The sequence below is a fragment of the Ursus maritimus genome, unplaced genomic scaffold (genome assembly GCF_017311325.1).
Source record: "Ursus maritimus isolate PB19 unplaced genomic scaffold, ASM1731132v1 scaffold_7, whole genome shotgun sequence".
Classification (NCBI taxonomy): domain Eukaryota; kingdom Metazoa; phylum Chordata; class Mammalia; order Carnivora; family Ursidae; genus Ursus; species Ursus maritimus.
The window spans coordinates 32,964,621-32,990,866 of NW_024426885.1; the positions used below are offsets into that span (position 1 = coordinate 32,964,621).

The following is a 26,246-nucleotide window of genomic DNA, read 5'->3' on the forward strand; positions in this document are numbered from 1 at the left end:
AATGATAACTAGAAAAACTAGACTCTTTTAAAATAGATCCATATATTTGGTATTACAAGTATGGTTAATGGACATTAGGTTTATTAGTAAATTTAGATCATTTATATATAATCAACACTTAATCCATTCATACATAATTGAAGTCCTGTTTTTAAGGAGTCTTTGAAAAGGCCTCAAGATCATGAGTTTAAAGATTAATTCTCCAACAGACCTGTCTCATATTTGGCTATAGTGCAGTCAGTAGTGTTCAGTGGACCACTGTTTGGGATATGAAGTTAAGCTTTCTTCTACTTGCTCTTAAGCAAAGTTCCTATTTTTGCAGACCTTCAATGGAACACATATCTGTGCTCCTCAGTTTGCTTTCTAGTGAACGAGGATTGGAAGTTGTTTGAGCTGATAATTTGGGGTCCAAAATTGCATAAAGCTAAAGGAAGTTTTTCTTTTTTTTTTTTTAAGATTTTATTTATGTATTAGAAAGAACATGAGCAGGGGGAGGGACAGATGGAGAAACAGATTCCCCGCTGAGCAGGGCTGAGGTGGGGGCTTTCTGGGATCATGACCTGAGCTGAAGGCAGACACTTAACCGACTGAGCCACCCAGGCATCCCTAAAGGAAGAGTTTCTTAGGCAGTTTCTAAAATAATCCTAAGAGTGGAGTTTCAAAAGTATTTTAAGTAATGGAGATAAGGTATACATGTATCACTTAAAGTGATGACTTAATAGACAACACTCATGTGTGTGTATATATTGAATGAGGTTTCCCCCCAAAGATATTTTATTAACTTACAGGCACTCTTCATGTATACCTGTTTGTTACGACATTTATTCAAAATATTCGTTCATATTCACTGAGAACCTACCTTGTACCAGGCACTACTCTCTTTCTAGGTGCCAGGATAGAGTTAGGGACAAAACAGATGAAAATAGACAAAAATCTTTCCTCTCACAGACCTTACATTCTGAAAGTAACAATCCTATGATTCCAAATCTTATAATGTTTACTTGTAAACATACAACAAATGGTGACTTTTTTTTCTTGGCTGCTTAAAATTGAACAGCATCTTCTGTATAACAAAACATATGAGGTTCATAGTTTGTCAATTTGATTCATTAAAATTTAGATACCTTTTGGTAAGAAAATCTGTGGCAGAATCTGTGGCATAATTGTTATTATTTGGTTTATGATTGTAGATAAGTAAAGGAAGAAATCCTAAATTTCTTTGATGTCCAAACATGCCCCAGGTAGTAGTTGATTGTCCTTGGTTTCTCCTGACAAAACAATATTTATAATGCCTGGTAGATGGTTCTAGTAATCTTTTTTTTTTTTTTTTAATAACCTCTGTTGAAGTTCCTCTAAACTGCTTTTGATAGTAAAATTCTTGCATAATCAAATCACATGCTTCTTAATAATGCATAACATTTATTAGCTGATTTAATTTACATTAGGATTATCCAGAGAATGTCTTATAAACTGATTATTCTTTCAATGAGAAGAAGGAAATACTTAAAAATATTCTTAGTTATACATAAAATAATTATGTTCAGACTTGAGGAGAGGGTTGGGATTGGACAAAGACATGTAAACTGCCAAAAGCAGTGTGGTCTTCACCCTTCCATTACCAAGGATAAAAAGTAGAGGAAAAGATGATAAGCATTTCAGATGGGATAACATTTGACATCCTATTACTTGTTTTGTGCATAGTACTTAACAGACATTATAAATTCTATAGTGTATTTACTCTCAAGATGTGTAGATGAGAGATTTTTAGTTCAGGAAGGAATTTGAGGTATGAATCATGATTATTAATGTTATGGGCTGAATTGTATCCTCCCCCCTCCCCCCAATTCATGTTGAAATTCAACCCCCCGTACCTCAGAATATGACTATATTTGGAGATAGGGTATTTAAAGAGTTAATTAGGGTAAAATGAGATCATATGAATGGGCCCTAATCCAATATGATTATGTCCTTATAAGAAGAGGAGATTAGGACACAGACATACAAGACAGAAGACTATGTGAGGGTAGAAGGAGAGAAGATGGCCATCTACAAGCAAGGGGAGAAGCCTCATAAGAAACCAACCTTGCCAACACCTTGATCTTGGACTTCTAGCCTCCAGAACTGTAAGAAAATAAAGTTCTGTGGTTTAAGCCACTCAGTCTGGTATTTTGTTATGGTAGTCCTAGTAAATGAATACTATTAATAAGAACTTTAAAAAAAGAATTGGTGACTGGTTTCAGGATTATATACTTTTAATTTAAAACAAATTGGCACCAAAAATGCACTTATTTCCATCTTATATTTTGCACTTTTGTTGAACTTTATTTTACCCTCAGGGTTTTCAGGCTAGCAATATATTTTCTTTTGGTGGTCACAAGGGTGGTGTATCTGAAGATCCTCTTACTCTGTAAGTTGATGGTGTGCTGAATGAAGTTTGCTGAAGCTCTTTTGTTTCTTCTGTTTGTCTTCAAAAGTAGACACGATACTTGAAATTTCAACCGTCGGATTATAACATGAGACATGTTTTGGACTTTTTGTCATCACTGCCACCTCCTGAATCTTCTGTGGCTAGTAAAAAGGAGAAAAGCAGTAGCATGGGGAATCCGCAGACACAGTGTTTTTATTCTAATACTCACATGATGTTAGTATCAACTTTATAGCTAGTTAATTGTTTTAACTTGTAACTAGTACTGGGGGTTTGACCATTTAAAAACTTAAATTCATGTTCAGAGTTGATCCATTTAAAAAAAACAATCTTATAAATGATTAACCAATTAACAATTAACATCTGTTTCTCAAGCAAACCACTGAACTGCACAATCTGGAAATCTGAGTTGTTGCTTTGTGCCAGGCACAAAGCTTGTTGCCTGAAGATACAAAATAATGTTTTTAGTTCACAGAGACTTCTTAGGGTAGCAGGAAGAAAGTTCAGAAGTAATATTTTATGCAAATAAAGATAGAAGATATAGATCCGATATACTGAATACTAAAAAAATGTCAGGAGCCGCTTATAGAACCTGATACCCTGTTCATCATAAAATTGAGATAAGGATTAAATTTAATTGTACTAAGAAATACCTTTGTTTTCCACTTGCATAGTAAAATTTACCACTTTTGTTATCTTTTTGAAGTGCAAATCAGGTTATTGCTTTTCCATCTAAATCCCTTTAATGATTTCCCCTTGCTGCTCTAGAGGACAGATCCTCAAGCAAGGCCTTTAAGGCAGCAGTGTCCTGCAAAACCGCCTTACCAGGTTTATCCGGCACTTGGCCCTGCTTGCTCTCTAGACTCGGCTACACTAGTTTTTCCATTCTTCAAGCTCATTTCCACTTCAAGGCCTTTGTGCATGTTCTGGTTCTTCCCTTCCTCCCCAACCTCTCCTCTTTTCCTGGCTTAGCCGAAGCCTCCCATCTTCAGAGTTAGCATAAGCATCCTTCTGATGAATACATACATCCAATAAATACATTGGTGAGTGGATATCAAAAAGTCAAACTCCTATTTTTATTCTATTGAAGGACATCCTTAACCTTTTAAGCAAAATACTTTTTCCCTCCACGAATTTTTTAAAAATACCAGTAAACACAATAGAACCACCTAAAAGGAATGTTGTGTTTTTGTTTGTTTTACAAAGCTCTGCCAGACAGAAATGATTTCTTGGTTAAACAATAAAAATTTATTACAGAACCTTTTAAGTGCTGAACCCTCAAGACAAAATAGGAAGTCATGACATTAGCATTCCATTTCAAGATGACATTTGAGTCATCTAATAAACTCATAGTTGATCCTAAGCGTCTTAACAGTGGCTTTCTGAAGATAATGTTAAACCCAACAGAGTGGCTTCAGGAGTAGAAGTTTCATGAGGAAAAACCACTATATGGGGATATTTGAGGCACAGCCAGTCTTGGAATACCCGTCAAGTCATACCATTCAGCTGGCCAGCTTTGCTTTCATGTGGGGCTTCCTTAAGTCTGGAAGAGAGGCTTGAGGTCTGTAAAATCTTCTCATTATATAGAGAAGAATATTGAGCTCAGAGAGGTTAAGCAAGTTACCCAAAGTAACAGCTAACACATAATGTTAGGACTAAAATTTTTTTCTCACCTAACCCTGATCCCACTGATTCTATGGCTTTTGTATTTCTAAAATCTAAGTATTCTGCAGAGGTACTCAGGAGCCACACACTAGAGTGGATGAAGAAGCCTAGCCCCAACCCCGACTTCAACGGGACCAGCCAATTCCTCCTGGAATTACTCATAAGATCTTGTTGCGGGGAGGGGGGGGGTGGATATCTGAAAAGCACTAATCGATTTATTATAATTACTTGAAAAGCAAGCTTCCTATTTGCATTTACTTCTTATGGTTTTGTCATGTGAGATTAAGCTCAGCCTGACTCCTGGTTACTTTACAACAAGGAAAACCAGATTCCATCTAACCTTTTGTGGTCATGTTTCCTTCTTCCTGCTTTTTCGCCTCCTCTTCAAGCACCTTCATCTTTGCATCATACTCATCAGCTAGGGATTTCCATTCTACTCTGTTGTTCTGAAGACCATTCAGCATTGGTGTGATTTCTTTATGAAAGCGTGAGAACTCCTAGAGAGAATTTTAGGTCAGAAACTATTTAAATTGTATAGTTGATTTTCAGTTGATTTTCATATGCAGAGAAGGAGCTATAAGGAGTTGTCACAGTGCTCAGAGCTGCTAGGATGAGCTTAATGCTGTGGAAACAGGGAAGACGGGTGCTGTTTTCTAAGTAGGTCTGGTCTGTTCAATGTGCTCATGTCTGAGTTCTAGTTTTTCTTCCACCCCTGAATGAGATTAGGGTAATTCTTCAAGCTACTTTGGAGAAACAAGGATACCCCTAATGGCTTTCCATGTGGGTGACTTTTGATTTTGATAACACTTTGAAAGAAAAATCCTCATCTCCAGATGATTATACATTTCATTCAATTTGTTTACGTACCTTATATACAAAAGTACAGACAAAATCAATAAATCCAACTTGAAGTTTGGGTAGTTCATCTTTTTTGTTTCTGTCCATCATAGGCTGGAAAGAGAAATAAATGCTTTAAGGATAGTTTTCTAAGACTCAGTGAACAAAAGAGACTGATTTGTATCAATTTGTAATAAATAGTGCATTTTTGTGTCAGGGTCTTTACAATAGGCTGTTGCTGCAGCACGGTCCTCTCCAGATCTCCTTGTTCCCAAAATTCATTTGCAACTAGAAGTGCCACCTGCAAATAAGAATAAGACTTGGTCCATGAAACTGGCTCATTCATAGAGAATTTGCATTTTATTAGTACGAGTGACATTTAAGGATAGCATTTATATTAATGCTTGAGGTGTTGTCACATCATGTGCCTTTTGGTTTTGGAAAGATGGTGCCTGGGTGGCCCAGTCAGTTAAGCGTCCAATTCTCAATTTTGGCTCTGGTCATGGTCTCAGGGTTGTGGGATCGAGCGCAGTGTTGGGCTCCACACTTAGCAGGAAGTCTGCTTGAGATTCTCTCTCTGCCTCTCTTCTGCCCTCCCCCTGCTCACACGTACTCTCTCTCTCAAATAAACAAATCTTAAAAAAAACTTTAAAAAGATGGCATCTACAGATTATATTGAAACGGGAAGGAGAAATTTCTCTTGCCACTTCAGCATTCTAGGCACATTCTGGGAATACCTATCTCTTATTTGCTGTTGCCGCCACCTCTCAAGCATAAAAAGGGGAGATGGGAGGATGTTTAATTCTGTTACATTTTGCTTCAAGCTCTGAAACTTCCCACACATCTCCTCTTGTCCTGCTTACCTGTTAGCTTCTAGCATATCTGCATATAGACACATGCACACAGATTAGAACACAACTTTACTTGATTACAGTGTGAGGATATTTGAGGGTAAATTTATATAGCTTTTAAAAACCCAATATTAAGTTTAATGAACATCTGCTAGCTGCCTTATATTGGCATGAACCAGGCTTGCCAAGAGGAATCAGATGTAACCTTTTTCTTTAAGATGCTTCCAGTCTCGTAGAGACAGTTACGTAAACCATGTGGATAAGGGCTGTAACAGTAGTAGGATGATGTGCTGGGGATCAAGGGGAAGGAAGTAAAGATGAATTTCATAAAGGAGCTTGCATTTATGTTGTATCAAGCATGAACAGTTGTTTTTCAAATAAAGAGGAGGGGAAGACTATCTGCAGAGATAAAATTGAGCATCCAGAGCTTAGAGTGAGAGACGGTGAGTGGAAGAGAGTGGCAGGAAATAATCTGGTGAGTGTAAAGACAGGTAGTTACAGGTCATTTGCTGGGAAGTTTGATTCTCTAGACCAGTGATTCTTATTCCTGGATTCTTATTCCTGCACCAAAGAGCACTAGCAGCCCAAGCAAGAAGGGGCCAAGAGCGATTTAAGCTAAGGTAACATTGTTTTTTTCTTTCATATAAAGTGATCTTTGTACAGCTTTTTGTTGTGGGGGAATGGGGAGGACGGACTTTACTTCTTTTGTAAAAGAAAGCTTGGAAACCTCTGGCTGTGGGGAGTTTAGAAGGCTTTTAAGCGGAGGAGTGGCTGAGCAGAGCTCTATTTATAAATAATCCCAGCAGCAGCTCTGAGGAGGGCTGGATAGTTGAGGATAAGGGAGGACCACTGAGGAGGATCCTGCCACCGTCACAATGATGAAAGAGGGTAGAAGTCTGACCTGAGGCTGTAGCCAGCAGGACAGACAGGAATAGGGAGGTGAACTTCACAGGAGGCCCCAGGTTTCTGGCCTGGGTGATCATGCAGATAAAGAATAAAGGAAGAACAGGCACGGCAGGGTGGAAGGAGCACAAATGTTTGGTTTGGAATTTGATGGCTCCAGTTATTCTATCTTTATTCATGTAGCCCGCAATTATAGTTGAACCCAGTGAATTCTGGCCTCTCTTCTGCCTAGGATTTTCCTACAAGTCACCAAGGGAAAAGGAGAAGCTTCTTTCATCCAGTTAGTAAGAAATCAAGTAGTAAACTAGTGACTCCCGACTCTCACTCCCCAAGGCTGGCAAAGAACTGGGGAAGGCAACCTTCAATATGAACTCACTATCGACAGTGCCTTTTAATTACTGACAACACAGTGAAGAAGAGGTTGTAGGAGAAAACCACCCTTGATAGAGGAACGCACTAATGATTCATCTCTGTCTTGTGCCGATTTATCTCCTTTATTAAATGCCCATATTAAAAACTGAGACATTCCCTGAATAATTGTATATAAACTTTTTGCAGTCTGTTCAATGGTAAGGAATTCTTTGCAAAAAGCATTTTCTTTCTAAGATCCCTTCTCTTTGCCTTGTTCTGGGGCCTAACGAAATGACCTGTTGTCTTATTGACAGTTCTGCGCTCTTGAAAGCTAGTTGCCATTCTTCATTAGCAGAAATCCAACAGGTAACATTTTATTTTTGTCTTAACTTCTCAAGTTTCTTTTTTCTTTTTAAATATAAACCGATTGTTTGTTCCAAGGTAATGAAGGATTATTGCTTACAAAATATATAGTCACATAATTGCTAGCTATAACAAAATTCCAAGATTGCCAGAACCTTCATGTTTGCTCTTACATGGGATCTAGATAGCACCTGTGCATGTGGCAGAAAAGAACACATAACTGTACTCGCCTGACTTTGTACCTCCCAGGGTTTGGTTATAGCTGACAAGTCACATGCAGTCATCATCATCGCCCTTGGGAGAAAACAACCATTGTTAAAATAGAAAGATATACAAAATAAGGGTTTTTCACCAAAAGAGGAATAAAATTCTGACTACTCACATGATAACCTCTTTTTTGGTTGGATCAATGGTTACATATTTGATGGCCTCTTCTTCAGTTTCCATTTTTTCACAGGCATCAACAATTTTTTGAAACATTGTTCTTTTCCTAAAAAAGATATAGCTGTGCAACAGTTTTAGCATATAAGACCAGAGATAAAAAGTATCTTTAATATGTGCTTTTCAGATTTCATTCCTACTTTGCATCAGATGTCTACATAGTGGATCTAAGGGGTCAGGGGAGAAGAGAACAAGGAATGGCTGTTAATCTTGGCATAGAAAAGGTTTAAGACAGAAAAACCACAAGCCACAAAAGGGAAAAAAAATGGTAAGTTTGACTACATTAAAACATTGAATACATTAAAACTAAAAGTAACATGTGACAAAGTAACATGAAAAAACAAACATAAAGGCCACAGGCTGTGATGAGATAAAAAATGATGATAAAAGCATAAAACCAACAAAGAATTAGAACCTAAAATACATGAAAAGATGCTCAACCTTACTGGTAAAAAAGAAAATACAAATTTGAACAACAATAAGATACCGTCTCTACTCAAATTGACAAGATAAATAAGTGAATAGATGTAAGTGTGCCCAGATCAAGGGTAGTCCAGATATGGGATAAAAGGAACTGTTGCGGGGCGCCTGGGTGGCACAGTGGTTAAGCATCTGCCTTCGGCTCAGGGCGTGATCCTGGAGTCCTGGGATCGAGCCCCACATCAGGCTCCTCCACTGGGAGCCTGCTTCTTCCTCTCCCACTCCCCCTGCCTGTGTTCCCTCTCTCGCTGGCTGTCTCTCTCTCTGTCAAATAAATAAATAAAATCTTAAAAAAAAAACTCTTGCACACTGCTGGTGGGACTTTAAATTGGGAAAACTACTCAGAAGTGCAGTTTTGCAATGTAGTATTAAGACTGAAGATTTGCAAACCCTATAGTGATCCCATTTCTAGGTATGTACGTTAGAGAAACTCACATGCATACAAGGATATACAATACAGCTTTGTAAACAATAATGAAAAGTTGGAAATGATCTAAATGCCCATATGTAGAAGAACGGCTGAATATACAGTTGAAACTGATGAACTGGATCTTCGTTTACCACCAAAGTTAATCTTTAAAACATAATATTACATGAAAAAGCAAGTTGTAGAAAAGTACGTACAGTAGGATACCATTTATGGACAATTTTAAAATACACTTAACAATATAAAAACATGATGGAAAGGACAAGTACACATCAACATCAGAATGATTGTATCTGTGAGGGAGAAGGAGGGGGTTTCATGGAGTGGGATGCGATACCTCAATTGCATTACTTTTCCATAAAAAAAAAAGAAAAGAAAAGCTCTCAGATGGGTGTGGCAAAATTTGTTGGATCTGGGTTATGGATATTTGGATGTCAATTATATTATTCCAAGTATCTGTCTTCATCTTTGAACTATTAAGTAACTAAATTTTTAAGTAAGAAGGATCAGAGAGGCACAATTTGATACTACCCATCGACGTCATTAAAGATTCAGATATTATAACTAGTTCACCTTGTTCTAATCCATTTTCACCAACAACTTTATAGTTCACTGACAAGAAAATGGGCAGAAGCTTGGAGTGTCTGGTCTCCTTGGTTATTATCATTATAAATAGGCTAGAGCTCTGCTGTATGTAACTCAGAATTATCTAAGTTTGGTTAATGTGCATCAGTAGGGCCAAGATTTTTTAGCTCCCAGACTCCAGCTGAATCAAATGTCTGATCTGCAACTCTAAATATCAGATCCTGGACCATGATGCATCCACCAGGACAAAAATTGCTTCATAAGGCTTTGTGGCATCACTTCTGACAGTGCCCCAACCCTGCCTACATTCTTCAATTCAGAGTTCTTCACATAACAAACTAACTGACATTAGGGGGTTAGTTTTTTAAAATATGTTTTCAGATGTCTAGTACCTTGAGGGTATTCTACTGGTGATCCCAAAGGGAAGTGAATAAATGTGTGTGTGAAGAGATGCCTTTTAACTTGAATGCCACAGGTCATTTATGTAAGGCGGAAGCACACAGAGTGTAAGGGAGTTCTGTACTTACTTGAAATATAAAGCCAGGTCAGTTGCTATTATTGCAACTTCAAACAAATGAATAACTGTTTCAAACTGGCGTTTATTTAGGTTTTGGAAGATATTTAAACTCTGTAAGATAAAAATTCACATAAATGGGACTGTTAGTTTTAAAAAAATTACAATAAAGTACAATCGTTAATTTGCCTTTGATTCAACAAACAAACCAAACCATGCCTAACAAAATAAAGATAATTAGTATAGAAGAAAAACTAGGACTTTCTCACTTCTTTTGCTTTCAGCTTTCTCTCTTGGATTAAGTTACTCCTCTACTTTGAGTAAGGTCATTTAAGCTATAAAAATAGATCTTATTAGCAAATATTTATGTAATCAGTGTACAAGTTTGGGGAATAAATAAAAGTGTTTTCTCCAGGATCATTTATAAATATAACAGTAGATTTAAATTTTGCTGGTATTGAGGAGTTTTAATAAAGAATATCTGATACATCCAATTGTTAGATATGCTGAATTATCCACCTGATAATTTTAGAGTAATCATAGAAATTGCTGGAAAACTTTCAGAAACTATAAGTTACACTAGTACTCATGTATATATCGGAAAAAAATAATGAAATCCTCTCAAGTTGCTCTTAAAATGTTTTCTTGCAATTATATTTTACAAAAACTTAACTAGACCTTTCTTCAAAGAGTTTCCGACTAATATAATCTCCTCATATATGGATCAACTTCATGGTGTTCTAGAAAATGAGAGTAAATTTGGGAGTGGTTTTTAAAAGCTCTCATATTCCAATATGTGTCATTTTAATGATTACATTATTTTAAACAACAAACTACACCTAGTTAATACTCCTGTAACAATATGTATCATTTTGCAAAAGGTCTTATATTCCAAATAGATCAATTTAGGCATACAGGCCAAAGGACAGATGTATAGTGGTTTTGCCAAATGAAGTTGACAGTTATGAAATACATATATAGACCTGAATCACATCCTTTTTTTCTCACTCATTTTCTTTTTAAAGACTTTATTTATTTATTTATTTGACAGAGAGAGAACCCAAGCAGAGGGAGCAGCAGGCAGAGGGAGAGGGACAAGCAGGTTCCCTGCCTTGATCCCAGGACCCTGGGATCATGACCTGAGCAGAAGGCAGATGCTTAACCGACTCAGCCACCCAGGCATCACTTCTTGCTCATTTTCACTTTCCTCTAAAAACATGGACAAGTCTCCTAATTGAAAAACCCTGTCTTAATTCAATATTCTTTTTTATTTTCTCTTTTCTTTCATATCTAAGCATCTTAAAAGAAGAGCTTCTAAGTGGTTTCTTTATAACCTGTGGATATAGATTCATATGAAAGATCCTGCTTCTGTTTTATATTAGTGTCCAGAAAGCTCTTGACCAAATTTGGGGCCCATGTCTTATACCTCTCTCTGTATACATTTTGGACCTTTACTATGCTTCATCTTAGTTCTACTTTTCCAGTACTCCTATTTTCTTTTTCTCTAACCTTTTTTTTTTATTTTTGTATTTTGGAATCTCCAATAACAAAAAGACTGGCCATATACAGTTCTTCACGGCAACACTGCAATGCCAAAAGACAGTGAAGCAATGTCCTCCAATTTCTGAGAAAAAGCGTGATGCAAGAAATTTACATCCCGCCAAACTGATCTTCAAAAACAAATGTAACAAACAGGTATTCTTAAGTATGTACTTAGATTAACCTTTCTTGGAAAAACTACCATTTAACAAAAATCTAGCCAATCAAGATGTGAGAATTGGAAAAACTACCACTTGACAAAAATCTAGCCAATCAAGATGTGAGTCAAAATAAAATACACAGGAATGGAGAAGCCATAGTGAAAGGACTGATTGTAAGTATTGGGCCCATTTAAAAGTAGAATTAAGAATAAATGATTGTGTTGGAGCTAGGAAGTATTATGCTAAGTGAAAAAAGTCAGAGAAAGACAAATACCATATGATTTCACTTGTATGTGGAATTTAAGAAACAAAACAAACAATCATGGGGGGAAAAAGAGAGGTAAACCAAGAAACAGACTCTTAACTACAGAGAGCAATCTGATGGTTACCGGAGGGGAGAGGGGTGGGGACACAGGGGAGATAGGGGATAGGGATTAAGGAGTGCACTTGTCCTGATGAGCACCTGTGTTGTATGTAAGTGTTGAATCACTAAATTGTACACCTGAAACGAGTATTTCACTGTATGTGAACTAACTGGAATTTAAATAAAAACTTTAAAAAAAGGATAAACAATTGTGGAAATTATCAAGCAACATGTGAATTTTATAAATACTGATAATGGTAAAAAAAATACTACTAATAATAAACACATTACAAAACAGGTGAAGATGTGGGAAGAAGTAGAGGTATTTTCATTGCTTCATGTTTCATAGCAGTGAGTTAATAGTATAAAGTTAATACATATAATCTAAAAATATCGAAATTCTAAATGCTGAGCTATAGTTTTTCACAATTTATCATAGTCTTTTGTTCATTATACAAATGAACTAGCTTTAAGACCTAGTATCTCTTGCTTAAAGATGCAGTGTCTAAAGTTCTGCAATTCCTTCCATTTCCAAAATGTTTCTTCCATTTAATTCAAATGAAATTACATAAAGATAAATGGAAAACTAGTCAGCAATGAAAAGGAATGAATCACTGGTATATACAATGCAGACACACTCAAAATTATTGCTTTGTGTGAAAGAAGCCAGCATGAAAGAGTACTTGTATAATTGCATTTATATAAAATCTACAAAAATCCAATTAATTTATCGTGACTTAAAGCATTTCAGCGGTTCTCTAGGGCTGGGAGCAGAGAGGCATGCATTGCAAAGGGGCATGAGGAATGGTTTGGGGTGATAGAAATGTTCTATATCTTGATTGTGGTGGTGGTTTCCAAGGTATATAAAATTATATAAACTCATATCATTGTACACATTGAAGGGATGCAGCTTATTGTACACATACGTCAATAAAGCTGATTTTAAAAACATAACTCTGACCTTAAAAAAAAAAAAGCTTGGATATTATGATCCCACTTTTCTAAAATTGTTTCCATCCTGCCTGTATACTCACAGGGTGGCCACAATGAAGTTCATCAGGTGGTAATGAAATAGCTATTTTTTGAGTGATAAGATTTGAAATAACTTTTTTATATTTGTTTTTGAATGTTTCCCTGTCCTTGAGTTTTTATATTGCCAAGTGTAATTTTTACAACCACTATGAAGTCACTGATTTAAAAAATGTACATATGCAATATTCCATTTGTTTTCCCGAGGACCGCGCTGAACACCTGAGGTGGTAACAGGTGCACCAGAGAACGAGAGGAGGCCTATTTCCCAGCTGACTCCAGCGGGGCCCCGGTGTGCTCAGCTGCTCCCACTAGCCCACAGAAAGAGTCTCTGTTTGTTCTCGCCTACTATCAAAATGGCAGTAAACATATCAATTCTGAGTAGTACACCAAAATAGGTAAGAATGACTCCAGTTCATCCCGAGTAGGGCTTTCAGGTGAGGTGAGGACTGAGAAAGTACAGGCTGTTCTAGCCTTCAGTGTGGTGCCTGCAACACACATTAGGAGAGATTGGTAACGTGTTCGTGGCTCGCTGGGACCATACACATGATATTTCATTGCTTCTTCACTCCTTTGTTTAGGATGGGGTTGGTATGAGAAAGCATAAATAGAATTATCATAAACTCTGTAAAGAAGCGTTTTGGATAAATAGTAACAGGGTTCTGTTAGTTAAGCTGAGAAATTCATTTTGTCGTTTCTACAATACATGATGGCATTAAAATTTATACTCTTACAAATTTGACTAGCAAGTTTTCCACCTGTTCACTCAGGTGAAAGAGTGGACTTCTGTCTGGTTTAGAATACAGGTGGTTCTTAATCCTCAGAACAGTGAATCCCACTCTTCTAGGACATAAGGGCATTTTAATTCAAAGCTTCATAATATGCAAAACAAAATGTCTCAGTAATGACCACAAAATGTCAAAATCATTATATAAATCATGAGGATTTCTCTTATTTAAATACTTTTAATGCAAATGTTTTCTTTTTACAAAAAAAAGTAAATAAAAGAACAACATTGTCTCCCAAAAGTGTAAAAAGAACATCTGATGGCTAAAAATTTCATTTTTTTTAGCGTTCCATTTGCCTGCTCATAAAAAGCTCTGAGATTGCATTGCCTAGCGACTCTATTTACAGGTCTTGTAGTTCTGCAATTAACAGGTTGGATAGCATTGTAGACAGGTCCTTGCCAAGGTGGTATGGATTACTGAGATGCAGTATGACTTTTTAGAAAGAATAATAAGGCTCTATATAGCCATCAAAACCAGTTTCAGACTCCAGAGTAAATAACATTAAAAAAATTAAGATGGAAAACCACAAGTCTATTATAAACCTTTACATTCCAGAAAACCATATGAAATACAAGGACCCCTGCCCCCACCCATGTTAAGCATTTAAACACTTGATTGAAGTTTGTTTTTTTTTTTTTTTTAAAGATTTTATTTATTTATTTGGCAGAGAGAGAGAGAGCACAACAAGGGGAGCGGTAATCAGAGGAAGAAACAGGCTCCGGCCAAGCAGGGAGCCCAACCTGGGACTCAATCCCAGAACCCTGGGATCATGATCCAAGCCAAAGGCAGACGTTTAACCGACTGAGCCACTCAGGCGCCCCTTGGCTGAAGTTCTTAAAATGTATTTTGCTTTAGTGGGGACATGTAAAATTAAATAATAAATTATATTCAACACACCCTGCTTGTGGTGTCACATACTCAGTGACAGCACTGATTATAAAAAAGTAGAGAAAATTCTTACTCAAAAATACAAGATTGTCCCAAAAAAGACTCATAGCAAATTAGTAACAGCAATTTACCCTTGTCTTCCTGAATGACTTCCAATTCCACTCCTTTTAATTTTCATAGAACAGTTAATATCATCATTTTTAAGTTATAACCCTACTGCAGTGAGAATTTCTGGCTGTACACCAGAGTTACCATTCTCATTAAAAATGCATGGGGTGCCTGGGTGGCTCAGTCGGTTAAGCATCTGCCTTCAGCTCAGGTCATGATCCCGGGGTCCTGGGATCGAGTCCTGCATCCAGCTCCCTGCTTGTCAGGGAGCCTGCTTCTCCCTCTCCTTCTGCTCCTCCCCCCGCAACCCCCTGCTCATGCTCTCTCTCACTCTCTCTTTCTCTCAAATAAATAAAATCTTAAAAAAAATTTTTTAAATGCAAATTCCTGGGCCCAAATCCCAGAAAGCTCTGTCAGTAAGTGCAAAATGAAGCCCAGGAACTGTTTTTAACAGCCTGTGTACCCCCTCCCCGTGAAATCTGATGCACTCAGTCTTGGTCCCCCTGTCTTGGTGCAGCATCAATTATATGCTATTAAAAACACTCAAGTTTGGTTTTTTTGTTTTTTTGTTTCCTTTTTCCACCTTTCTGCCTGGTCACTCTGCCTTATAAGTTTCCCCACTTGGCTTTACATTACTTGGGAGAATTTAGTGTTATCTCTGGCTTGAGCATATTTCTGTATGTTCCTTCCCTGAGCCTTTAATAAAGGATTATTACAGAAACTGAGAAAAGCTCCACACCCCAGAGGGCTTATTTCTCCCAACTGAGCACGTGTGACTCTCAGCAAGTTCTCTGCTATGACAAAAGTGTTTCTCTCCATCATTTTAATCAGTTTTGGCTTGGAACTTTCTCACGAGATTTTTTTAAAGTATAACTAGATTATATATCCACAATTTTTCCACAAGCCTATATACCCCTTAAATAAAATTGATAAAAGGAAGAAGAATGACAGCCTCCTATGGAATGTTAGTAGTACATGACATGTGCAAATCAAAGTGAATTCGAGACTAAGTTCAAGCCACTTCCTGCACAGAGCTGTCCCTGATCCCACCACTCTGCTCCCCTATGCCTTGCCCACTCCTGAATGTGACGTCTCCTTCTAGAATCTCAGAGCATTACCAGTGCCTCTCCAATGGCAGTTGTCTGTTTCTGTCTTATATCCTGATTTCATGCTTAGCTCTGCTACCAAAACTTGACTTCCTCAAAGATACAGACAAAGCCTCACTGGGCATGCCCCATGAATAAGAAAATCATTGGCTATGTAGCCTCCTTTCCCCTTTATTTATATATATATATATATACATATATATATATATGTATATATGTATCTTAGGATGCACAGGGCCCTCTCACATCCACCATAACCTTTTTCTTCTTTCTCCACAGACCCACAGAGATTTTGTGACTTTCCATGGCGCTTTTCTATCTCAGCTCCTTCCAACCTGGTTGTTCAAAACTCTTACAAAATAGCCATTTCTAGCAATTGGCTTCCATAAGGCTATTGACTGCCAACTGCCATAACTCAAGAGTTAGTGCTTTGATCCAGAGCTTCTGAGCTGCTCTGGAGAAAGGCTCACGTACCTCATCCTGCAGGAGAGTCTTACTGTACTCCAGGTGGTGCCTCTCCAAAATGGAAGATCCGTGAAGCTTTGCTAATGGAGACGTGGATCTAGGAGGAAGAGGATATGCCAGGTGTTTAGCTACTTAGAGGTTACACGTAAGTCCATACAGTATAGAGTCTTTACTCTCTGAGGATGTTTTCCATTTCTTCCTTCTCCCTCTCCTCTAATGCCTGTGAAATGGTTGAAAGTAACATATTGGGACCAATTTTTTAGATTTGGAACATAAGAATACGCTCTTTAAAAAAATTCTTTAAAAAACCTAATTTGTTGAATGCATAAAATGACTGAATTATTTAAATTAGGAAGTTTGGTTCATCCCCTGCATCTTTAAGTTTAAAATCTTTAGGTTCCCTGGAGCTTATGGCGCTGGCCTGTGACTCCCAGAATGTGGAACAAACCTCTTGAAAGCCCACAGATCATTTGTGTGGAAAGGGTTTATAAAGAATTTCCAGGAACTGGGGCGCCTGGGTGGCTCAGTCAGTTAAACATCTGCCTTTGGCTCAGGTCATGATCCCAGGGTCCTGGGATGGAGCCCCGTGTCGGGCTCCGTGCTCAGTGGGGAGTCTGCTTCTCCCTCTGCCCCTGACCCCACTCTCAGGCTCTCTCTCACTCTCTCTCTCTCTCAAATAAATAAATAAATTTTTAAAAAAGAATTTCTAGGAACCAAAATAAAAATGATTATTAAGTGATCATTTCTTTCCTCCTCCAAGACAGGGACATACATTTTAAATTAAACTTCCCATTTGTTAATGGTTAGGTCACAGCTTTCTGTAAGTGGGGACTGTAGTCTTGGGTGCCCAATCTTCCTTCAAATCTTTCTGTTTGTGGAAGGGGAAGCCCTTGAAAAGAAAAGGTAGAAAGAGGAAGTGATGGAGAGAGACTGAGGCCTACACAGGTAGTTTGAAGACTTTGTTATAGAAATATGGAATGAATAAATAATTTTAAGAAAGGAAGAAGTCAGAGTTAGGGGTGACAGCTTTAGTAGAGAAGTTTCATCTCATTTGAGAAAGAACAGACCTTTAGGGAGTAGAGGGGATAGTAACAGGTCACTAACAAGTCTGGTAATCCACATGCTCTAGTTAGGGAACAATCAGACTATGTCTGAGCAATATGATAATTGATCATAATTTTAGCACATATTTAAATACCTCTTCTGTGTCAGCGCTGGAGATTAAAAAAAATTAATTAAAGCTCAATCCCAGTCAGAAAAGAATGGTGTCTTTAATTCCTTTAGGTTTAAAAACATCAGTCAAGAAAGATTTCTGGGGATTTAGAGATACACCCAGTGTCAGAATAATACCTCCCAGATTACTTATTAATACAAAGGAGAAAATGTACCTTTACATAAAGAGATCCCTGCATAGTACCCATAAATAATTTAACTAAACCTCATAAATAATGGGACAAATTGTTATCATGGGCCTCCTGATGTGCTGAGAAGGGCATCACCCATGTTGAATTCCCACCAAAAATGTTTACCCTGAATCATCAGGAAACCACTGGGAAAATCCAAATTGAGGGCTTTCCCTCACAAGAACTGACCTAGACTCAAAAATGGCAGTATTCAAAAAGACACAAGAAGGTCTGACTTCTTCCTTTCTTAAAATTATTTATTTGTTCCATATTTCTATAACAAAGTCTTCAAACTACCTGTGTAGGCCTTTGGCCTCAGCCTCTCTCCATCACTTCCTCTTTCTACCTTTTATTTTCGAGGCCTTCCCCTCGAATACTTTGTCAGTATTTCCTGGAGAATTTTGAGGTGGTGGAGGAGGTGATTGAAGACTGGATACAAGTAAATTTTATCCTAAAATTTAAGAAGCCGAAAATGACATGATCTGTAGATGACAGAACAAGAAGATTGACCTTTATCTCTGAAACAGTTTAAACTGTTTCGGAGTTTGTGAGCACTTACAGAATAATCATTAGGAAATCCCAGAGACGGTTTAGAAGGAGAACATGAGGCCAGGTTAACGTTATGGACCCTTCTGTGACAGGGTTGGTGGGAGCAGAAGGCCATGGAGCCCCTGTGTATGGATTTCAGCAAGGCAGTTGACAGGACACCTCAGGATATCTGCAGTAGGTGCTGGAACAGGGAGTGTGTACACTCACACAGCTGGGAAGCAGAGCCCAATGAGTGTACTTAATTGACTGTCTTCAACCCTGGGAGTAGGTTTCCAGCTCTGGGCCCCAAAACTTTGCCTTCGCTCTTGTCCTAATGCATAATTTTATCAGTGACTTGGATGAATATTAATGGAAATCATGACTAATTTTCCAATGATTAAAAACTGGAAAAAATAACAAATCCATTGGCTGACAGAATGTGACAAATGGCAATTTCAATTAAGAATGAAATGAAGAATGAAGAAGATGAAATTTAATTAAGATGAAATATAAACCACTTCAGATCCTGTCTGGATTATTGTGTTAAACCCTAAGTCCTGCATTTAAAGAATGGCATAAAAACACTAGACTGGATTCACAGAAGAATAGCGGATAAAATGACATGTGTGGAAACTGTTATAGATGAAATGGTTTAAACAGCTGGATGTGTTCAACCAGGAAAGGAGGAGGGGGAAGTGATAATTCTCTTTAATATGAAGGAATGGCCTGTGGTTGAGAAATTATACATATTCTAGCAGCTCCAGAGAGAGACCTGAATGGGACAAACAGATGTGATTGGGAGACCAATTTCAGTTTGGTGTCATGAAGAACATCCAACCATCAGAATCATCTAAAAGTAGAGCGGTGTGCCATGTGGGCCATTAGGGGAAAAACCAGATGTGGACTCAAGGACATCGGGAGGAAGGCAGTCAAGGAGAAGCCTGCATTGGATGGGGGATGAGATACATTCTAACTTTCCTCATAGTTTTGTCCCGATAATGGCATTTCTTCAGGGACGAGATGGAGGGGAGTAAAGAGGCAGAAAGACAAGAGGGCTGAAAAACTAAATGAGGAAAGGGGGTGAAAGGAACGAAGGAATTAGTAAGTTTAGACACACGTGAAGCAAAAACCAACTGGCTGGAAAAGTGAAGGAAACAAAGAGAACAGGAGAACTGGAGGTAATAATGGGAATCTGAAAATGGCAAGGTTTTTAAGGTACCGTCGGAGGGTAGTCTAAAGCTAGCAGATGAGGGTGGAAACCAGAACCAATGGGACCGGACATTTTGGAGACAATTGATCAGATCACAGGCACAAGGTCCAGCCAGGAAGCAGGGTCCTGTGTGTCCCCTGATGCTTCACATCACATTCCACGGCAACCTGACTTGTCACCATTGATGTAAGAATGATAACTGTGTTTCATTCAACCTTTTCATCGACTGCTTTTGCCAATGTCATGTCTCCATATCTCTGTGGACTCCTGAGCAATTCTTCCAGAACAATAGGGATGTGAAGAGCCTCAGCGGGCATCACTACTGATGGACAGTGTGCAGCAAGACTGTGTTTGATCATGGTGGTATAGCAGAGATGTCAGAACCAAGGACACCCGTGCTAAGGTACCTGCCTACACTGGGGAAACCCATACATGGGTCCCAGTCCTTCCATGGCCACATATTCCTGCTGTCTAGTCTACAGAGAGAAATGGCAGGACACGTTCAGTGTGCCCCCTAACTGATGGATGGACAGGGGGACACACACAGACCCCACGTGCCCAGCCAGAGCAGAGAACTCAGAGGTGGCTGCATCCTTCCTGGAGGCCAGATGCCACATCCAATTTGGCAAGCTGGATTTCACCTTTCTGAGCTTGTTTCTTCCTCAGTAAAAGAAGGAGGTGATAGTAGCTCCCATGCAGGAGTGCTGCGAGGATTCAAGGAGACGATGAGTGCCAAGGTCTTAGCGTGGGTCAACACACGATAGGTGCTCAATAAATGTGAGCTGCTTTGGGGCTGAGGTACCTCCTGCACCAGGGATCAGAGGAGAGAGTGGGAACCCAGCCACTGTCAGGAGCCTGGGTGCAGGAGTGCAGAATGGCCAACGTGGGCCAGAATCTCTGGCAAGGAAGCCATCCCTTGCCCAAAGCCACAGTGCCAATCTCTCTTCAAGACAAAGACCCATAGGTAGAGTTGCTGAAGGTGAGAAGTCACCGTTCACAAGGTGTTTTTCTCTTATTGAGTAGATCTTTCTTGAGCACTTACTATATAGTTTCATATAAATGTAATTTCATTTGATTCCCACAACAGTCTTTCAGAGGTAGATATTGCGCCCCTTCTATAGTTCACAAACGGAATCTCAAAGAGACCAAGTGACTTGCCCTAAGCTCCCCCAATCAGGAAGTGGTTGGACCCCACAAACCAAGACTTCCAAAGCTTGTTCTCTCTAAACTGCCTAGTGCCTCTGGAGAGGGGTAGGTAGTGTATCAGAGATGAGGACACAGTGTGTCTAAGTCAGAGCAGCTTAAAAGCCACGATCAAGGAGCTCAGCTGGCCACGGGCATTGCTGATGAATTTTGAAGAGTGTCAGTGACATCATAATAATTATTTCCCAGAGGCTACCATGAGCCAAATGCTTTATATGCATGATCTCATTTAATCTTTACAACGACCTGACTTGTTAGGTACCACTATTACAATTCTTACTTTCCAGATGAGGAAGTCAAGGCTGACAAAGTGTAAATAACTTGTGAACCCAGTGAACCCACATCTGTCTGAACTGAGAACCTGCACCCTCCTTGTTGCCCTCGGTCAGGGCAGGAGGGGAAGGTAGCAGTGAGGATAATTTGCCAAGCCAGCTGCAGGAGAGCTCAGGAGCCACAGAGGAACCAGGGGAAGGAAGGCGAGTGAGCTCAGGAAGGAATGCCCTCTGGCTTGAGGGGGGTCGGGGAGGGTGTTCCACAGGTGTGTATGCGTGTAAGCCCAAGGCCGGTGCACTTTCATATATGAATTCCATACTCTGCCTAACCAAGTTGAAGAAAGGAGGAGTAAAGGCATTTATGAATAAGGCAGGGCACATCTGGAAATGAAAACCTTGGGGGAAGGGGGTTGCAGGGCTGCAAGCATCCAGGGAGAAAGCAGACATTATCATGAGGGCTGAAGTTCTGAAGGAACAGAACGTGGCCCTGAGATTCCTAAACCTGATGAAAAAGAGCTGCCAGGGAGACAGAGACAAGTTCTCTTCTCTCCTGAGGCACCTTCAAACGTCACCAGTACGTGTCACTTACTTCATCTGATACAAATTATTGGTGCCTCTGTGGTCAATGTCATGGCAGAAGGCAGCAGCGAGCATGGCGAAGGCTTCGAGATCTGTATAGTATTTCTTTAATCTTCCTGTCTAAAAAATAGATATGTATATATTGAATATACCACTGAGCAAGGGCACTGAGGCCTGCCTGCAAAGGAGAAGATGACCTGCTGTGTGTTTAGAGCAAGCTGGCTGTACTTCCTGGGTATTGCAGCTCATTCCCGGCAGTTACGAAACCCAGCAAGTACCTGATGTTTCCTTTAAGGAGGTGAGTATGTGAATGCCACAGTGCTCATCCAGCCACATGCCCAGGGATACCCAAGTTCCCTGGCATCATCTATAGGGGAGTTTGGGGTTTAGAGGATCGTGTCCACGAATTCCAAAGTTACTGATCTAAAACCATGGACCATGTCCCCTTGTCATCACGCGCGTGAGGGAAGTGTGCGGGTTTCCAGCAGTTTGCCGCTCTCTGTACCTACCATGAGCAGAGTGAACATGGTCTGGCCCACATTGAAGCCGTGCCGCCAGTTGTGGTAGGTGATGGAGCGGTACCCTTTCCTCACCGTGTACATCCACCTGGTCAGAACCTGCCGCCCAAACAAGACAGCACCGCTCAGACTTTGGAATCGAATTCTAAAGGTTGGAAGGTCTGTGACCATCTTATCTAAAAAGATAGGTTGACCCTGTTTACAGGGTTTAAGCTGATATATTTACAAAGTGAATAATCATTGAAAACCCAAAGGGAAGTTAATCTTTTGAACCACAGGAAATACAGGCAAGGACAGCAACCGCATCACACAATACTTTCAATTAAATGCTATTTGACCTCGACTGGTACTTTGAATTTCTCCACCACATTGATTTCAAAAAACAGCCGCAGCCCGCACTTGATCAGTTCGTGCTCTGTGATGGGGAAGTCGCTGAAACGGAATTCGTACAGGTCCACCATCTGCGGGTCTGGCAGCTCCTCTTTCTGTGGAGACAAGGACGGACTGCTTTGGATCACATGCCTCTTCCCCCTCTGCTCTCCCCTATCCCACACGGGGCGTAAAGTAGAATTACCATGAAAGGGCACCACATGTGATGCCCCAGGCCTCTGTGTGTCCGGCCCTGGGCTGATCCTCACAGCAAGCCTGCACCACCGTCCCCAGTTTCCAGATGGTGACACTGACACTCAGCTATATTAAGAAACTTTCTGAGTGATGGAATTCAATTCCGAATCCATCCCCAAGAGCTGTTTTCTTTCTCTGCTGCTAAAGAAAATGTTTCATTGCAGCAGCCTGACCCATTTTCAGTACCTGACTTCTCTTTTCTCCTCTTCCAGAAATACTCGGTGAATAGTAAATGATCGCTTAATTCATTCCTATCATGTTCTTTACCCGCTTGGTAGACTGTGGACCCCACCACGTGGGATCGTGTTTTATTCACTGTGGCTCCCAGCGTCCGCAGGGCCTGTGCCCAGGGGGTGCTTGGGAATTGTCCGTGGAATGAATGACACCTCATTCACCCCTCACCTCGTTAGGATTGAGGACTGTGGATAAAACAGTGAACTCAGCACATGACGATTGACATGGCCAGGGAGATGAAAATATGGATCTTGTCCTTAGGGACCTTAGCTTATTTGAAATGGTTCTAAAATATAGATCATTGAAAGGTAAGAGCTTAGAATACTTACAGAGCATAACATCCAGGGCCCAGGGCTGGGGGCAGAAATTGAAGGCAGGCTGGAGGGGGAATTTGAGGAAGAGAGATTCTGGAAGGATGTGGATTCAGCTGATTTGGTAAAAGGCAGGGAGGAGAACATCCCATGGGAGGAGAGAAAGCTCCAGGAGGAGAAGCTAGCAAGACCTATGCGGGTCCACCAGATGTGCACACAGGAGCAATTCGGTCCAATGGGTATTTACTGAGCCTGTCCCAAGTCCTTCACACTGTGCTAAGTCATGTCCCTCAGCAACTTTAAGGTTTCCCAGGGGGAATAGTTCATGCTCTATTTTACACAAATTTCAATGCCCAATGGTAGATGGCTGCTTTAAGCAAAATTATGGTTTCTCATCTCCTAAGCCCTGAGTCTGGGCTGGTCCCTCCCCCTCTCCTTCTCTCCCCTCCCCAGGGCTCCCTGAGTCCTCTTGTGATTCCTTCTCACCGTGCCAGTCTCAGACTGGTCACTTTAGGCAGAGATGATTTTTTCACCTGCAAAACAATGGTTTGGAGCCAAGAGACTAGCCTTCAGTTCTGGGTTCAGATTGGCTGCATCTTCCAGACTGAACAAGCCTCAATGTTCTCATCCGTGAAATGGGAATAACAATACTAACACTTTTGTCTTTGCTGTGTTAATTGAAAAGCAATGCCTATTCATCTGCCTGCATCACAGAGAATTAATGGAGATTCAGTTCACAAAACCCCTTTCTCCATTTCTCATAGGACCCGCCTATGTCCTTTGCTACTCCTTCTTGTCACCTTTCTCTCTCCAGACCCTCCCAGGTTCCTTGTCCATGTAGGTTCTTCTTTTTCTCTCATTATCATTTATTCATTCAACAGACATTTATCAGTTCCTATCTGTGTTGCAGGCATTATGGATGAATAAAGCAGACCCTATCACTGCCCCTGAAACATGCATTCTCATGGGGAGAGACAGACAATAAGCACATCTTTGACAAATCAGAGTGGCAGAAGGGTAATGGGCTGTGGTGGGGAGTACCCCGCACCACACAGACTCCCTGCTGGAGGTTGTCTCAGCCCTGCAGTTTGCAGAGTGAAGATAAGATGTGAAAATGATTTTAATGCACTAAAGGCTCAGTCACACCAAAGTGTAAATGTGCATTTTAGCAGGAAATCAAAGAAGTTCTCAGAAGTATGACTCCCAGGCCCCATTTGCAGTAACAGGCAAACCAATTAAAGAGTAGTTTAGTACCAAAATTATAGGTTTTGAAGAGCAGCCATTTTAAAATCTGTGGTACAGAGGGTCGGTAAAAATAAAGGCTTTTAGTTGGTCTGATAAATAGGAACCCTGGGCACCCACAGGCCAGTTTTCTCCTTTCCGCAGCAACCACACAGCTAAGCTGCGATGAGGGCAGTTGGGAGCAGCTGCCAACCCACTCGGCTATGAAGTGGCTCTGACGGCACCTGTCGAGGCTGGCTTGCTCCAACTGCGCCCAGAAGGATCCCCTGGGCACATGAGCAGGCCTCTTCCCAGGTCCCCGTGAGCCGGGCCGTCCTGGTCTTGCCGCCTGCCAGCCAGGCCTCAGGGCTCCTCCCCTCTACTCACAGCAGCTGGCCTCTGTTTCCCGAAGACCACGTGCTCTTTTGTGTCTCCATGTCCTGGTCTGTACTGTCTTGCTTCCCCTTCTGCCCTCCTGCCGTCCCCAAGCCCCCATCTTCAACTTCTGCCCAGACAAATCCTGTCCCATCAAGCCTCCTTGGCACAGCTCCCATCTTGCGTTCTACCATGGTCCATGAGTAGAAGCAGGCCCTTGGCCTCCCCTGGGCCTTTGGTGCTCACACTTGGGGAACTCGTCCATGCGGGGCCGTGTCATTGCCTGTATTTTATCTCCTTAATGAACAGGGCTTCTTGAGCCAGATCAGACCGGCTGGGCTACCTTTTGCGCTCTGGATGGTAGAGTGCGCCTTGGAAACTACCGACTGAAAGAACAACACGGAATTAAGGACAACTGACCGAGGTCCTTCTGTGGGAAGTCCTCTCCGGATCTCCGGTGTGGTAATCATGAGCCGCAGGGCCTCCTGAAATGTCTCAGAAAGGAGGGAAGGTAGGGAGGACTTGCCTCACCTCCTTAACCTGCGTCAGCACAGGCTGCCTCAGTCCTCCTTGTAAAACAAAACTGCCATTGGTGTCCATGACACTGTAGAAATTCACGAGGTCTCCAGTTAAGTGGACAAAGGACCTGACGCTGGAGAAGCAATAAAATGGGCAAAGAACCAGTAGCTTGACAAAGTAACAGCCTGTTTGAATATAATATCTGCTCCAGGCTCGTCCCAAATCATTACTGCATTAAACTTAGGAACTCAAAAAACAATCACATATTTTGGAGAGGTTCTCCAAAAATTATGATCTCCACTTACCATGTTTGCATTTTCACTGCAAAGGTTTTCATTGCAAATATTTTTGCCACATAACTAATTGGCTACAAGGCAATTTTTGTTGTAAAAAATAAAATCACAAAAAATAAGAGAGAGACATTCATTAAAAAGGGTGTAATGAGGGGTGCCTGGGAGGCTTACGTTAAGCATCCTACTCTGATCTCAGCTCAGGTCTTGATTTCAGGGTCATGAGTTCAAGCCCTGTGTTGGGCCCCATGCTGGGCATGGAGCCTACTTAAAAAAATAAAAAAGAATGTGATAAAACACACAAAAAAGTGAATAACAAAATGAAAGACACTTTACTGCAAAATAAAAAATATTTGAAAAGGGTAGATTCATAGCAACACGGTGCAAATAACTGATTTTATTCTGTGCACTTGTCTTTGAAGTCTTTCATTCAGAGTAATATAAATATATTTACTTGTTGATTTATCTCCTCCTTTGGCATCACACTTTCTTTTTTCACTAAAATTTCTTCCTTCATTAAGAGGGGCATCAGTTTCCAAGTGCTAGGATGCGTATTTGTAACAGGGCTTCGTATTGTGTTGTGAAAGCCTTCCACACCATTGTTTGTTCCTGGCAGATTGTCCCACGTCTGCTGATAGACGTTCCAAAGTTCCATGGGAAACGTGGAAG

At 40.3% G+C, this 26,246-nt stretch overlaps 1 protein-coding gene across 1 annotated transcript in view; it reads right to left on the reverse strand.

Moving 5' to 3' along the window:
• Nucleotides 1-290: 290 nt before the first annotated feature.
• Nucleotides 291-26,246, reverse strand: part of PDE6C (phosphodiesterase 6C) — a 48,413-nt gene continuing 22,457 nt past the window's right edge. The window contains exons 12-22 of the mRNA XM_008696253.2: nucleotides 22,342-22,488; nucleotides 21,995-22,102; nucleotides 21,496-21,605; nucleotides 16,300-16,387; nucleotides 9,856-9,956; nucleotides 7,778-7,885; nucleotides 7,626-7,689; nucleotides 5,154-5,228; nucleotides 4,958-5,041; nucleotides 4,431-4,587; nucleotides 291-2,568 (exon numbers count right to left, since the gene is read on the reverse strand). Of these exons, the coding sequence (XP_008694475.2) occupies nucleotides 2,507-2,568; nucleotides 4,431-4,587; nucleotides 4,958-5,041; nucleotides 5,154-5,228; nucleotides 7,626-7,689; nucleotides 7,778-7,885; nucleotides 9,856-9,956; nucleotides 16,300-16,387; nucleotides 21,496-21,605; nucleotides 21,995-22,102; nucleotides 22,342-22,488 (1,104 nt within the window). The 3' untranslated portion in view covers nucleotides 291-2,506. The remainder of the gene's footprint in view (nucleotides 2,569-4,430; nucleotides 4,588-4,957; nucleotides 5,042-5,153; nucleotides 5,229-7,625; nucleotides 7,690-7,777; nucleotides 7,886-9,855; nucleotides 9,957-16,299; nucleotides 16,388-21,495; nucleotides 21,606-21,994; nucleotides 22,103-22,341; nucleotides 22,489-26,246) is intronic.